Source organism: Camelus dromedarius, chromosome 21 (assembly GCF_036321535.1).
Source record: "Camelus dromedarius isolate mCamDro1 chromosome 21, mCamDro1.pat, whole genome shotgun sequence".
NCBI classification, from domain to species: domain Eukaryota; kingdom Metazoa; phylum Chordata; class Mammalia; order Artiodactyla; family Camelidae; genus Camelus; species Camelus dromedarius.
The window spans coordinates 15,674,782-15,690,271 of record NC_087456.1 but is presented as its reverse complement, the minus strand read 5'-3'; the positions used below and the strand labels follow the sequence as shown (position 1 = coordinate 15,690,271).

General features: G+C 37.5%; 1 protein-coding gene across 4 annotated transcripts in view; it reads left to right on the top strand.

Moving 5' to 3' along the window:
* The window catches only part of HMCN1 (hemicentin 1), a 399,451-nt gene that overhangs the window by 106,444 nt on the left and 277,517 nt on the right, over positions 1-15,490 (top strand). For all 4 annotated transcript variants that reach the window (XM_064477196.1, XM_031438568.2, XM_064477197.1 and 1 more), the window contains exons 3-4: positions 1,570-1,728; positions 2,657-2,779. In XM_064477196.1, the coding sequence (XP_064333266.1) occupies positions 1,570-1,728; positions 2,657-2,779 (282 nt within the window). The remainder of the gene's footprint in view (positions 1-1,569; positions 1,729-2,656; positions 2,780-15,490) is intronic.

Below are 15,490 nucleotides of genomic sequence, written 5' to 3'. Positions count from 1 at the left end.
TATGCTTGGTTCTTATGACCCTGATTAAATCTGTGGTGCCTAAGACACCTGTATCAGAATCAGAGACTGTCTGGAGCCTCGGGAAAGCCCCAATAGGAGAATCAAATAGAATCTCCAGAGTTTAAAGATAAAACCTTATCCCTTTCATCAAGTAATGATTTCCTTCTTGAGAAAGTGCCCTTACTTACTGGGTTCTGCTCGACTGTGGATAGTGGAACGGCAAGGCCCGCATCATCCCAAGCGGCCCTGCTTCCTGTCTGATTGTCTTTTCTAGACCATCATCTAGGATGAGATACTTTAGCTTGTTCATCTCTGTGTGCCTAATCTGTAGCATGGTGTTCAGCAGTTATTAATTACTCAAAACATATTGGTTGAAAGTCTATTTTCTTGGCCCTACAGTTATTGACATCTATGCTTAGGAAATAATTAAGACTTTTTTATATATATATAATTTATATTACAAATATGTTTATATTTGTAATAGATTTGTACTTATATATTTATAATAGAAGAAGATTCAAAAGAACATTAATGTTCAAAAGTAGAGAAATGCCTGACTAAGTTATGGGATGTAGACAGAATATTATGCAATTATTAAAACCTGTCATTTTGAGGAATGTTGATGACATGATAATATAAACAAGATGTAGCCCTAAATTTAATATATAAAACCATAAATATGGTATGCTCACAATTTTATCTATAAATTCATATGTGTTTGAAGGACATAAATATGAGGAGAATTCCTCTTGGGGTGAGGGCTGTTTTTGTTTAGGAAAATATGTTGAGCCTAATTGAGTAGAAAATAAAACCCAGAAGTCATGTGTCAGTAGGAAAAACGAAGCAGAGTGAAGAGAGTGGTAACAGGGGTGTTTTACATAAAGTGGTCATAGCACGCTTCCCTCCTGGGTCACATTTAAGCAGAAACTTGGAGTATATATAGGAGATAAACCAGTGTATTTGTTTGTTGGTGGGAATCATCCAGGAAAGAGGGAATGTTTGGTGATGGAGTAGAGAGAAGAGATGGGTTCAGGAGCCATGTCCTTGATTAGGCACAGGTAAGAGATTCGCCTTCGCTGTGAGTGCAAATGATTCCCTCACTGTGAAGGTGGAGCACGTGGCTACCATGTTGCTGTAGGCTAATAGGTATTGGAATGGGAGTTGATGAAAGTTTTTTCAGATTTCTTCTGTCTTCTCAGTACAATAGAAGCAAGGTCATCAAATCAGAGTGAGAAGGGATAAGAAAAGAAGGGATGTATGAAATAGGTATGATAATGAGAGTGAATCAATATGTAGTTAACTAAAAAGTATATAACGATTTCTATTATTTTGCATATTTTGGGTGAATTTTTAGTATACCCTTAAGTACAGGTTTGTCTGTCTCCACATCACTTTCTATCTTCTCCGTCTCCTTGTAACCAAAATGGTTAATCTAGTGGCAAACTGGCCGAAAGTAAAAGTGAAGGGAACTTGCTCGGTTCTAGAGCTCCTAAAGTAACCTGTTACACTGTAAGATACATCTTTTCTGCTAATGAAGTAATTGAATTTTTTCTCACTGCTCCTCAACAGGGTGGTGGCGATTGTCCAGAAATGAGTATTGGAGCTATAAAAATTGCCTTGGAAATTTCTCTTCCTGGTTCTTTCATCTATGTTTTCACTGATGCACGCTCCAAGGATTATCGGCTCGCTCACGAGGTGCTGCAGCTCATCCAACAGAAGCAGTCACAAGTGAGTAGGAATCTGCCCCCTCCCCCAGTTTCCCACCTGAGTGCAGCTGTGAGGAATGCAGCATGCGAGAGATTGCCTCCACTCTCTGACTGTACTGCGTGTGGCAAATGTCAATAATTACAATTATTGATCCATATGTGTATGTCATTTAATGTAAACATATTAGATGGATATGTGATACTTGTACATAGCAGAAGAATGCCTTTTTTAATACAAAGAAATGATGAGGGATTAAGATGCTTATTACCGTCTTACCTTTGTAAGTGACAAAAACATTGCCATTACCAACAAGGCTTGTGTTTCAAATATCACCTCCTACCTAGAATCTTGTCTGTGTCAGTTACTCATTGTACCAGTTAGTTATTGCCACATAACAAGCTGTTCTGACTCTCCATGACTTAAAACAACAATCATTTATCTCTCACATGTTTGCAGGATTCAGTTGTTCTAGCCTTGCTTGCTTATTTGTGTATCTGGGCATAGCTGGGGTTTGGCTTATCTAGGCTCATCTCTGGGGTGATTTGGCTCTGCCTCACAGATTTCTCAGCCTCTTTCTGAGACCTTTGGTTAGCGTAGGCATGTTTTCTCATGACCAAGGCAGAAACACTAGAGATAAGTCAAAACACACAAGGCCTCCTGAGTGTAGGGTGGAGCCGGTAGAATGTCTCATTTGTCTTGTGCTACTGGCTAAAGCAAGTCACAAGTGCAAACTTTGATTCACAGATGACAGAATAAGCTTCACCTCTTTTGTAAGAGGAATTTCACAATCATCTGCAGATTGCATGGATATAGGGAGAAATATATATATGACTAGATTTTTATGTATCCAATTTGCCTTCTAATGTGTTAACATATAAGTGCTCAACAAATGTATATTGATTTCTGAAAACTCTTTAAACTGTCTCCTTTTTTTAAAAAAAAATCATAGGTGGTATTTGTGCTCACTGGAGATTGTGATGACAGGGACCATATTGGATATAAAGTCTATGAAGAAATTGCCTCTACGAGTTCTGGTCAAGTGTTCCATCTGGACAAAAAGCAAGTTAATGAGGTCAGTTTAATAAAGTGGGTCTACCTTATTACTAGCTACCTTACCAAAATCAGTCAGGCCAACCTAATTGTGACAGATTTGATTTCAAAAACAATTCAAATAAAAAGTTTTATTTTTTCCCCTAGGCCACTGGTCAGTAAAGGCATTAAACCAATGTGGAGAAGCATACCTTTATCTAGTGTTAATTTATAGGCTGTATTATGCTATTCTGGTAAATTTTTAAAATTTAAGCATAAATTTATTTAAAATTCATTTAGAGGAACTTGAAGACTTTTGTAGTTCTGTTGTTTAATAAGGTCAGTTTGTGTTTCTGATGCACAGCTCTTGGGTAACTGGTACAGTGAAGCTTGGCTTTTACTTGGCTCATTTCACATGTGTTTACTGAAGTAGAACATGAAAAAGTGATTTATTAAGCAAAATTCTAATGAGGTTTGAGCTTGAGAGATAAAAGTAAAAAAATATCACTAAGTAACTAGATCCTTATCTAAAAGCTTTTATAGTAAAATCTATAACCTTCATACTAAGAAAATCTTGGTATTTCTAAAAATGTGTTCCAGATGTGTCTAGTTGTCATGATTCTTTCTCCTTTTTTTTTTTTAACCAAGTCTTGGCCTCACTTGGGATAATACAGTTTTGTTTATTGATTTATTTGGCTCCCCAGTTCAGTTTCAAGGAACATGCCAGTGCAAAGGTCAAGTTTTATGTGGGCATAATTCACATTTGATTGATGTGGTCATTTTATCTATATAATCCTTTTTTTTTTTGTCATTATTGTAGTTAGTATTGTTTAAAATGTTCCTTAATGAACAATTTTTCAACTGCTTATTGAAGGATAACAAACATGATTAACGTTATATGTATGTATATACATATATATCCACACATGCACACATACACATCTATATATAATATATATATATACACACACATAGATGTGTGTATGTGTGTATTTTTTCTTCTTTGTGATCTAATATATAGTAAATATTTCAGTTTCTGATGTGAGCTAAAAATATGGATTTCTCTTTGTGGCACAAGATTCTGTGTGTGTATATATATATTAGCATGGAGGGTATTGTGCCAAGTGAAGTAAGTCAGGCAGAGAAAAGACAAATACTGTGTATTTTTACTTATATGTGGAATCTAAAAAAATAAGGCAAATTTAACAAAACAGGTACAGACTCACAGATACAGAGAACGAACTAGTGGTTACCGTGGGGGAGGGACAAAACAGGTAAAGGGGTTTAAAAGTTGCAAACTACTAGGTATAAAATAAGTTTCAAGAATATAATGTACAGCACAGGGAATATAATCAATATACAAGTTCTATTCATTTCATGATAGGCTCCTTTGTCTTGCATGAAATGGTTCAGCAGACTGCTTTTAACTAAAGAGTTCCTGTTACATCATGGTGGACCTAATAGGACATTGCAAATTCCTAGAATCAATAGTAAAATATTTTTATTAATACATAATACACAAACCTGGAAGATTGCTTTAGTCTAATGAGTTGTGTTTTTTTTTCTTGCAAGAAACAGCCTTAGTGTTATGGCTTGAGTCCATATTGCATCCACTGTAGCGATGCCCACAGGGTCTGACACTGCAGGGGGTGGGGGCAGCAGTTATTTGCATAAACATCTGCAGGAGAATGTGGGAGCCTGGGAAGAGCAGTTTGAAGAGTGCAAGAATCTCTCAGTAACTGGGGTTCTTGACCCATCCCATACACTGTTCTTGACCCTAATGACGGAAAGGCTGCTGTTTGGAGTTGTTTTTAACCTGGAATTGTGTAAGACCCTGGGGTGCAGTCAGTGTCATCAGCACAGAGTAGGGCTTAAGTGAGGAAAAGCTGTCTTGCATCAGTGAGGATACCACCTGCTGAGGGGGTTGTGAGGCTTTGGGGGACGTGACAGTGGTGTCCAGTGCAGACAGATAGGGCATTGGTGCCAGCAGACGATACCCTGCACAGTGGACAGGGTGGTTCCCAGCAGAAGGTACTAGAGAAGGGCCATGACCATGACCTAGAGCAGTTGCTTGAACCTGCTGCGAGCAGTCAGGCATAACCTAGAGATTCTCAAAACAAACTGGGTGAACTTTTAGGAGGAACCACAGGACTTTATTAGGAGTTAGGCCCCAGAATTAGAACATAACATATCCTTTCCCATAAATGTAATTCTATTTTTACTCATATGCCCAGGGAAAATTGACTTATACAGAACTAAGAACACTGTTGTCCTAAGTGGAGAATATAAACCCTACAGAGGTGTAGGCTTACTTACTAAACATATGTTGTGATGCATAGTTTTTGTAGTCCTAATGATCCTGATGGTTACCAAAATAATTTATAGGAACAAGTTTCTAAAAAATTGGTGTAAATTGCTGAAACTTTTATAGATACAGATATATAACAGAAATTTAACCCACTGGTATTTGTTAATAGCGTTTTTCTCCCGGATCATTAACTGATATTCTGATCTTTAAGTTTAGCTAGGCAGAATAGGACTAGAGAAAAGCATTGAGAAAATTGTCCATTTTTATAAACTGCAGTTTGATGCCAACAGGAATGGACCTGAGTTCATATGTCAGCCATAGCAATTCCAGTCCTCTTTCCAGTTGGTTCAGGAAGGGTCATCTCATCTACTCTGTGCCACTGAGACTCAAGGGGAATTTAGCGAAGGGTGTCTTGGAAAAGTTCTCTTTTTCTGGATATTGTTCTGCGTGGATGAGAATCCCAGATCTGGTGTAGACATCTTCATACAGTCTGAGGATGAAACAAGTAAAAGGGGGAGCAGAGAGCTAAGAAAATCCAGAGCCTTTGTATTAAGTCAACACTCAGACCCATCCTACCTCCAAGCCCCAGAGATAGGGGAGAGATCTTTTTGCTTCAGCTATTTAGAATTGAGTATTAAGTTACCTAAAGATAAATGCACTCTAAAAGATAAGAATTCTGTATTTCTTTGTGACATGGTCTCTGTAAGTCCCACTTTCCTTGTTTGTAAAATGGCGATAATAGAATTACACATTTCAGGAAATTGTTATTAAATAAGATAATGCATGTAAAGTGACTCACACAAGGTCTAGTACAGGGTAAGTGCCCAATAAATGTGAACTGGTATTGTTACCATCCTCATCATGTTGTTGTTTTGCTTTCAAAGGGGAGAAATTGTGCCACTGTGTTTGTTAGAAACCAGATGGCTAGTCGTCATTGCTGGGAAATAAATCTGAGTGGGAGAGTCTGGAAAGAGGCTAGAGAGATGGTTCTTCTTTGATGTGTGTGAAGGAAGAGATTCTGCAGGGGTTACTGGAATTGTATAAAACCACTGTGTTCCTTAAAGAAAGCCATCAAGGTAAAAGATTGTATTAACAAAGAGCAGTGACAGTGTTAAAACTGGCTTTGCAAAATTTTTAGCATGTAATTTAACCATTTCTCTTTTCTCATTGTTCCAAATTCTCCTATTGTATAAACATTATAAGCTATAGGGAAAAAGTAGATGCTATAATGATATCTGCACATTTACTAGGTCATTTAATAGATATAAGAGGTGCAGTGAAGCCATGCATGTACTGAGTCCTTTCATGTTAATTAGCAATTTTTCATGTACTATTTCTAAAGGAAACTGTAGAATACTATGCTTTACCCTCTTAATCCAGTTCATAAATTTCCTAACCCAGTGAGGCCCATTTTATATCAACTCTCTCTTAAGATAACTTGAAGTTTTTTTCTTTCTTCCTGTATTTTTTTTTAAAAGAAAATCTAGGTGTCTTTCATCTTTATTTAACATAAAGGAGAAACCAAAATGAAGAAAGTATTTGGCTTAGCATGAGGGGCCTGTAAATCATTGTATGGTATTACATTTTGGAACTACAAGTTAAGACACATCTCAAGGGTGCACTTAGACAATTCACCTTTGAAGATGGAAGAGAAACTAAAAGCTCGTACTCTTTCATTTCTTTGTAAACTGGGTGATTATCAGTGGATCTAATTAATGCTTCCTTTGGTTTAAGAAAAGTCCAGGTTTGGAATCTCAGAGTTGCCCACAGATGTTATATTCTTGTGTCAAAGAACTTAACACAAAAGATCCATTATTAAATGGATAATTCACTTGTCCTGAGTTTTCCTATCCTTTCTCTCCGCCTCTCCCAATTCATGTCTTCAAACATCTCCCTTCCCAGCCCCTCCCCAAAACCTACACCTGGACATCACAGACCTGTGGATTGTTTTTATTCCTCACTTCTAAGTAATTCTGGATAGCTGGCTATGTTATATCAGATGGAAGTTTTATTAAACAAGGTAATAATTGTCAAGTAACTTAGATTTTTTGAAGGAGGTATATGATATTTTCAAGTCCCATAAGAATTTATGTTAATGACTATCCTGTCACATAAGTTGCAGGTCTTTGGTGTAGGATGTTTTAATTACAGTGTTCCTTTTTAATACCCAGTGCTTTCCCCTGGGGTGGCTCCCTGTGCTGCTGTTTGATGTGGATGTACTCTTCTTCTCAACCCTCGTCTTCTGTTAGGCATGGAAGTCTCCCACCACTCTTTCCTTTCTTTGGTGATTGCCCTGTGATTAAGAAAATAATACCAAATCAGAATGATTGAGTATTTACTATGGGCCATTCAATGAGAGTTGAATTTTATTTCACTTCATTTCATTTTATTTGACATCATCCTTACCACAGCCTATAAGGAAGGCACCATGATCATCCCCTCTGATTCACAGAGGAGGGAAATGAAGCAGAGGGAGGCAAAGCACCTTGCTCACGGCTCAGCTGCTGCTAGCTCAGTGTTGGAACACGGGAGACATATGCGTTCTTTCTCCTGAGACTGCACTCTTAGCCACTGTGAGTCCCTGCCTCTGGTTTCCTCTTTTATTTTCATCAGAGGATGCAGTTTTAACAGTAAAGTGACACATCTGAGATTCCATCATTTGTCCAGCAGATGATTGGAGTACTTGATGCTAGTTCCTGTGCTAAACACTGGGAAAGCAAGGACCAACAAGGCACTGTCCTGGTTTTCAAGAAGCTTAGAGGAGGAGAGGAGCTGAAGTTACACTGCAGGGTGATAACAGCTGTTGAAGGCCACTCCAGCTCCTCAGTCAGCCAGGGACTTCAGTCAGGAAGGACCATGGGTCTCACTGAAGACCAGGGCACACGCTTTGTTCCTCAGGCTTGTAACTGTTGCCTTGGCTGATGAGAGTGAACAGCGGGCATCTAATGCTGGACCCTCTGGGTTTGAATCTCAGCTCCACCATGTACCAGATTCATAACCTTGAGTTAGTTATTTACCTCTCTGTGCTTCAGTTTCTTCACTGATAAGATAGGATATATAATGATACCAACCACATACAGTTAAGCAAATAGGGAGATTTCAGTAGCACCCAGCACATAATAAGCCTTTAGAAAAAAAAATTATCTGTTTGTTTTCCAATATTTTTTTTCAAGTAGCAAAACTGCAAACCCCATTCCCCTCTGTCCTTTCTGTCTCTTAACAATAGACTTGGGCATCTGATTTACATTTACTACTCTCTAAAAGCAGAGAGTAAGGGGCTGGAAAGACACTGAAATGCTTTCTACTTTTCTTTGAATAAGCAGCAGGGTGGTAAAAGTCCAGGACATTAGGAATTTCAGTTTTAGAACAGCCGTCCCTCCTCAGCAAGACTGTTTCAACCGCTGCTAAAGTCAACATGCTCTTATTACCAATTTTCTTACAACAGCAAGGAAATAGGGGAGGTCATCCCAGAATTTTTATTCTAAGAATGATTAAAAAATGATGTCATCTGTTACAGAAGCAGGGTATCAGTAATCATCTGGGCAGAAAACAGATGGCTCACTCAACAGGGGCAAAAGAGAGTTTAATGAATAACAGATTACCAAGGTGTGGGCAGGGCTAAGCGCAACCAGCAGGGAATAGAGAAGCACCAAGTGTCCACCAACAATGGAGGAGAGAGCTTGGAGCAACACCTAGGGAGATCAAAGCTGGGGGCTCATCAAAAGCTGTGGCCTCTGACACGCAAACAGCAGCCTTGGAAGGATGGAGCCAGGGAAATAAATACCCAGCTCCTCTCTATGCCTTTCATTTCCTGGTACCTTTTATTTCTCCCAGTCTAACTAGAAGCCGGGAGACCAAGGAGCCCTAGTGAAGCAATCCACAACACAGAGCCTTGTGGAGAAGTAGAGAGTGGATCTGGAGGGACACAGTGAAAATACCCAGCACAAACAGTACTGTGCAGTAGTTAAGACTCCAGGCTCAGGGACCATGGCTCGTGGCTCAGCCACATGACCTTAGATAAGTTACATGGTTTTTCTTTCTCAGTTTCCTCATCTGAAAATGGGGAGAATGATAGTACCTGCCTCATGAGGTGGTTGTATTTAGAACATATCAGTGAATTTCAACTAGTGTTATTTTTACTTAGTGATACATGTTAATCAAAATATTACAGCAACATTTTTACAGTTTTTCCTAGAGCAAAGAAATATATATTTAGTGTCTGTGATGAGATGGCCAAAGGCAGCCTGCTCTGGGGGGGCTCTAGAACCAGGCAGATCTGGGTTTGAATGACTTCTCTGTCTTTTAGCTAGTTGGACAACTTTATGTGACTTTAATATAAACTTCTCTGAGACTGTTTCTTCATGTGAAAACAAGTATACTGATTAACTCACAGGATTGCTGTGATGCTTAAATAAAATTAGGAATACATAGAATAGGCTGAATAGAGTCCCAGGAGAATGGAAATCACCAAGCCTGGAGGTCCTTGGGGCAGGAATGGCTCCTTTGCCAAAGAGAGAGCCTGTGGTTTGGCTTTGATTGTGGGTCCTAAGGATGCCCTTAGGCTGTGGAGGGCTCTGGCGAGGGGTACTTTGGTGAGCCCCACCTTTACAAATAAATACCTAAGAGAGAACGGACTCAGAACTACTGAAGACTTTGTGAGATTCTCAAACTTCTCCTATGTCCCTGTGTTTGTCATTTTTCTTATTTTCACATCATAAAAACAAAACCATTAAAAGGGAAAGGGTTTTACTGCTTATTTTGGGAATAATAATAACAGTTATAATCATAATAATATAGGTCACCCTTTTGGGGTGCTTATTATATTCCAGACACTATGCCGAGTGCATTCCTTTCATCCTCACAGGCTTGTGGGCAACAGGTAATTTTTTAAACAATAAATTATGTCTTTTTTTGTTGTTGTTCTTTTCCCTAAACAAATGGAACCATGACAGTCACACAACTTCATTTAACCATATTAGTCACTTATAAAACACTAATACTAAGCATGGTGAACACTCTACAGGAAGCCTGGAGGAGAAAAAATCCCACTCCCCTGAGAGTCTTCCTGGAGTCAGCACGTGTCGTTGCAAGTACTGAGAGGAGAGGACAGTAGGCAGAGTACCTGGGTTCCCTGCAGGGAAGACAAGGGCTGATTTGGGCGGAAGAAGCATCCTGGAGCTGAGCAAAGACAGTTTGATGGCCTTCTTCCGGAGGAAGACAGAGCAGATCCTCTTTGCTCTCCGTAACATGAACTCAGATTCTAAGATAAAGAAAACATCTTTATTTTTTCCACTAAGGAGTTTCCAATGGGAAGGGGAGAGTTGAACTCACCAGGTGTTTCAGAGAAAGTAACTAAAACCCAGGAAAATGAAATGACAATCTTGCAACTCATCGGTGAAAAGTACCAACAGCTTGGCCTCATCCATCAGAGATTACTGGATATATTTCTCTTGCTAGTTTTATACTCTTTTTCACTGAGGTCTGTATGAATATTAGAAAAACTGTGAACTTGGCTGGAGTATGAATTCAGCACAGCCCCGTCCTGCAATTTTGGCTAAAGGCTACTTGTGACTAGAATTCTGACCAAGAACTGGCTGCCTGTGGGCTTGGTGATTAGACTCTGAAACCCAAGGTTTTGAACAGTTAGTGCTCTGATATGAGGTACTGCCATTTTGTTTCCCTCCGGTTCTGAGTTTCACTCCGGACTTTATTTCAAAAGCATAACCTCATTGCTGACCTTGAAAATAGGTAGAAACGGGTGTTTCCTCTGAAATTTGAAAATGTATCAGAGACAACTGTAACATTCTAGAAAGCTACAGGAAATGTGTGAAAACAGTGCATACATGTTTCCACTTGTCCCTTCTTTGCATTCTCCTAATTAAACGTTGAAAATGAAGTGGAGAGCTCGGTGCACATACTTTAAAATAATACGGATGTCTCTACATCCACACGCCAAAGAAGGAATACTTAGCTTAGTTCCAGTGGAGTGCTTTCTCCCTCTTTATTATGCTCAGATTGACCTGTTATCCTTATGAGGGTGTGCTGAGAACTCGGGTGCTCCTATGGCTACCTTATGTCTCCAAGCCACCTGGGAGTGCTTTATAGGTCACCAGTATAGTTAAATGAAGCCGTGTACTTTATGGTTCCATTCGTTTAGAAAAAAACAAAACATCCTTAACTTATTGTTTAAAAAACTATTTATTGCTCATAAGCCTCTGTGAATGTGAACAGTTTTTCAAAATGACATTTAAAGTGTACATAGTACATAATATTCACTGAAGGTGGGGAAGAAAGATAACTGTTCTCAACAGAATCTCATTTAGGCAAAATATACCAAGAGTCAAGCAGAGCCCTTCTGCAGTGTGAAATAGTGGGGAATAGGATTGCTTAAAAGGATGAGCTCTGTTAAAAATGGGAATTCCATCTTCCATTTCATGATTTCATGTATGTGTTAGCTCTGGGAACTGTTTGAAGCATGAGGTACAAACTGTGGCAGCGTATTCTCTGAAGGCAGAGGGAGTTATACCCACAAAACAACACCAACTGCCTGTGGTGTGTAAGGTTTAATATGAGGGTGTTCCAAACACAGTCATGATATTTGACCCCTGGTATTACTTGTCTGTAAAACTCGGAAAACACAATGGATACCATTCACTAAAGCCTCTTTCTAAAATACCAGGAACAAATAGAAGGGAGGAAAAAAAAGCTTATATAAGTGTCTGAGAAAATACTTCTTAAAGGGGAAAAAAAAGATGTTATTTGAGGGCAAATGTTAGCCAGTAGGTTACATGCATTCAGCAAGAACCAAAGTAAGTAGAAAAAGAAATCTCTTTACTTAGCTGACTCTGTTTTGATTAGAAGCTGAAATAAAATACTGATTTTGACTATGAGATGTCAGCTTTAACTGAATCCATCAGTTACTTGCATAGCTGACTCTGAGTTTGTAAGAGTCTTAACTATCAAAACGTTGTAGTGTCAGTCTCAAAGTCTTTGAAAAACTCATTCAAATCTGTACTGACTTGAAAGATACCTGTTTTCTCCATCTAGAATGCCTGGTTTTTATTTTTACTGGCATTGTATTGGAAACTAAAGATTTAAGTTGGGAGACAAATGTCCCAAATGCTTGGTGCTTAGAACCAACTAATTAGCCACTGAAGTCACTGACCATGATGTCTTGAAGAGTTCCTTTTGGGAACCACAAAGGAACACAAGAAAACATGAAGAAAATCTGCAATGTTGAGCAAATAAAATTCTGTTGAGCTATTTTCACAAAACCTCAACAATTTGGATGTTTTCTTTCATATTTTATCTATTTAGATTTTAAAGGTTCCTTTTAAAGCTTTTTTGTTTACAGAAAGCATATATTTGTGGTCAAATAATAGGCATGCACTCTTTGTGTGCACACACACACATCAGATTATATCTGATCTTACAATAATTCAGAAAGAACAAGAGAACTAACATATTTAAGAGGACCTGTTGTTTAAAAAAATACTGTTTGTATTTTGTAAAAATTTTATCATTGACCAAACAGTAAGGATGTATTGTATAGCACAGGGAACTATATTTAATACCTAGTAATAACCTGTAGTGGAAAAGAATCTGAAAAATGTAATTGAATCACTTTGCTATATACCTGAAACTAACACAGTATTGTAAATCAGCTATAGTTTAATTTAAAAATAGCATAAAAAAAGAGAAAGCCATTACATGTTAATCATCCAATCTAGGAGTTATATCAAAGATATATATGGCAAGAATTCTTTTGTGACAATCAGTTGAGGTCATGGTATCCAAATTATTTTGAAAAGGACCTAATTTTGAATCTTGGGAAGAATTTTGGAATCTGTCTCTTCTTTCCTGAAAGGCTTCTGAATGTCTAGGCCAGTGAGATGGCTCACCAAGAAACTTGTGTGCCCAGGTTAACAAAGGTCAGTCTTTTGTTTACCATAGAAGGCAGGGGGTGGTGCAATTAAAATGGTCTGGTTTCTACACTTTTTTCCAAATCAAGAAGTGCCTACTGCTAGTATTTTCCTTTAATAATGATAAGTAAATAATCTGACCCAAGGTGATTGATTGGCTATTGTTAATCTCTAGACATAGAAGAACTTCTATAATTTTCTAATTTTCTTTTCTTAATTACCTATCCAGGAATCCTATTATGTAATTATTATTCATATGAAAGAAAACATAACTTCTGTACTAAACACAGGAGATAAATATTACCTTAAAGTTGCAAGAAAAGGCTTGGTTAATACCTTTGGCAGAAATAATTGTTACTAGTTAAAAGTAGCTTAATACATTTGGAGAAAACATTTTTTTTTGAAAAGCTGTTTAAGGGTCTTAATATACAAAGAATGAAAAACTCACAGCTTTATTTCTAGTATTTCTGTATGATAAAGAACCAGGAGATAACTTTGAAAACAGTAGGCTTATCTAGTGAAGTGGTAAGCAGTTCCATGAGATACTAGGTTGCAAATGCTATGTAAATACCAAATATATATCATGATTTATCCTTATTGACAGTTGGTTCAACATAAAGTAGAAACGGTCATCAGGAACAGTGTATAATTTGGGCTTCTTATTCTGCAGTCGCAAAGAGGATATGAGAAAGTTAAGAGTCAAAGCAAGGAAAGTTTTATATAAGAAATTTCCTTATTATGTAGGGTAAATAAATGGAAACAGAATCCATGCTTCATGTATTTTCCAGGTTTCTTTGTGCATTCCGGGAATGAACCAACGGTGATAAGGTTATAAAAGCAAAATCTTTGGAGAGATGATGTGAGCTACTTTTGAGAGCTCCCTTGTAACGTTTTGGTCATGATTTGGCTCTGTGACAAAACCTACAAATAGCTTTTCTCGTTTTTGCTAAAGGCCCCCAAAGAAAAATGTACTTGAAGGTCATTTACTGTGCAATTTAAATAGCTTTGGTGTGAGTGAATGAATAAAGAGAAAGGAAAAAAATATATCAAAATTCTTAACTAAAATTTAAAATAGGCACAAGTAATTTATTTACTTTAGAAATATCATTGTTGGGTCATTGTATCACCTTTTACAGTTATGAACTTAGGAAAAAAGGACACATGGTCTGATTAAACCGTTTAATGGCTTAATCTTATGAATCTTATGAATGAATGACTTTAATATTATGAATCTTAATATCTTCTGAGAATAGGAAGAAAGTCTTTGGAGTTAGTGAACTTGTTTGTGAAAATCTGTCCATTGTTTATTCAAATAAGGTTTATTAAATTAATACATTAGATCAATAATTTGGTAATGAATTTTAAAATTTAAATAACAATAAAAACAAATACTTAAAATTATTGTTACTTCAAGTGATTTTTATTAAAATTGTATATCTGATAGGATTGCAGTTTTAAAAATACGTTAATTCATTTACATATACTGCATATGTCTAAAAAACTGGAAAGATCATATTCAAATATGTTGATGGCAAGCACTGGACAGGTAGTTTTAATATTTTCTTTTATGTACTTTCTTGATTTCTAAAATAATGAGTATATATTGTTTTTTAAAATAAACAGTGAAGGCATTTTCACTAAAGAAGATTTCAAACACACTTCACATGCTTACAAACCAGGTTTATAAGCATGTGAGCTATGAGGATACAAGGTTGGGTCACATGTAGATCTGATGTCTCCAGATGCCAGGTTGTGGAATCTAGGAGGAGAGCAAGACTCGCTTATCCAAAAACAAAATTAAGAACCAAACTCCACCTTCTAAGTTTTGCTTCTTCCTCAAGTACAGACCTTTCCTCTTCAACAAACTTCTTGAGTGGTAATTACTTTGTCCCCGCTCATATCTGTCTGTTCTGTCATTTTACCTTTCACTCTCTCCACCCTGTTAGAACCGTTCTCTTCATGTAGTCCAGTGACTGTTGCCTCAGTCCTCATTCTTCTTTGTAAAATGTGACATTGTTGACCACTTTTGCTTTTTTGAATCCCTCTTGCCCTGAGCATCCACGATAGGATGTTCTCCCCCAGTAGATCTCCATCCCTTCTCTGCCTCCTTTGCTGGTGCTTCTTCCTCCTCTTATTCTCAGTGTCTGTGTTTCTGAACCTTGGCTGGCCTCTAAATACACTTTCTCTTGATATTATAATTCAGTCTTTACTTCCTTTCTCTGTATGACCCTTTCCCTTAATTTATTTAGATCTCTACATAAATGTCTCTTTCTTCTGATAATATTATTTAAAATAGCACTCCACATTTTCTGTTCTATCTCCCATGTTCCTTCTCCATTTCTTACAGCATTTCTCTCTGCCCAGTATTGTATTACGTATCCATTGTTTATGCCTAAAATAGTTTTGACTCATAGTGTATGCTCAGTTAATAGTTATTAAACAAATGCTTTGAATGAATGCGTATCACCAACTTTTCTTTTACTCTGTGCAGATGATGTCCACATCTCCAGCCCTGACTGCTTGC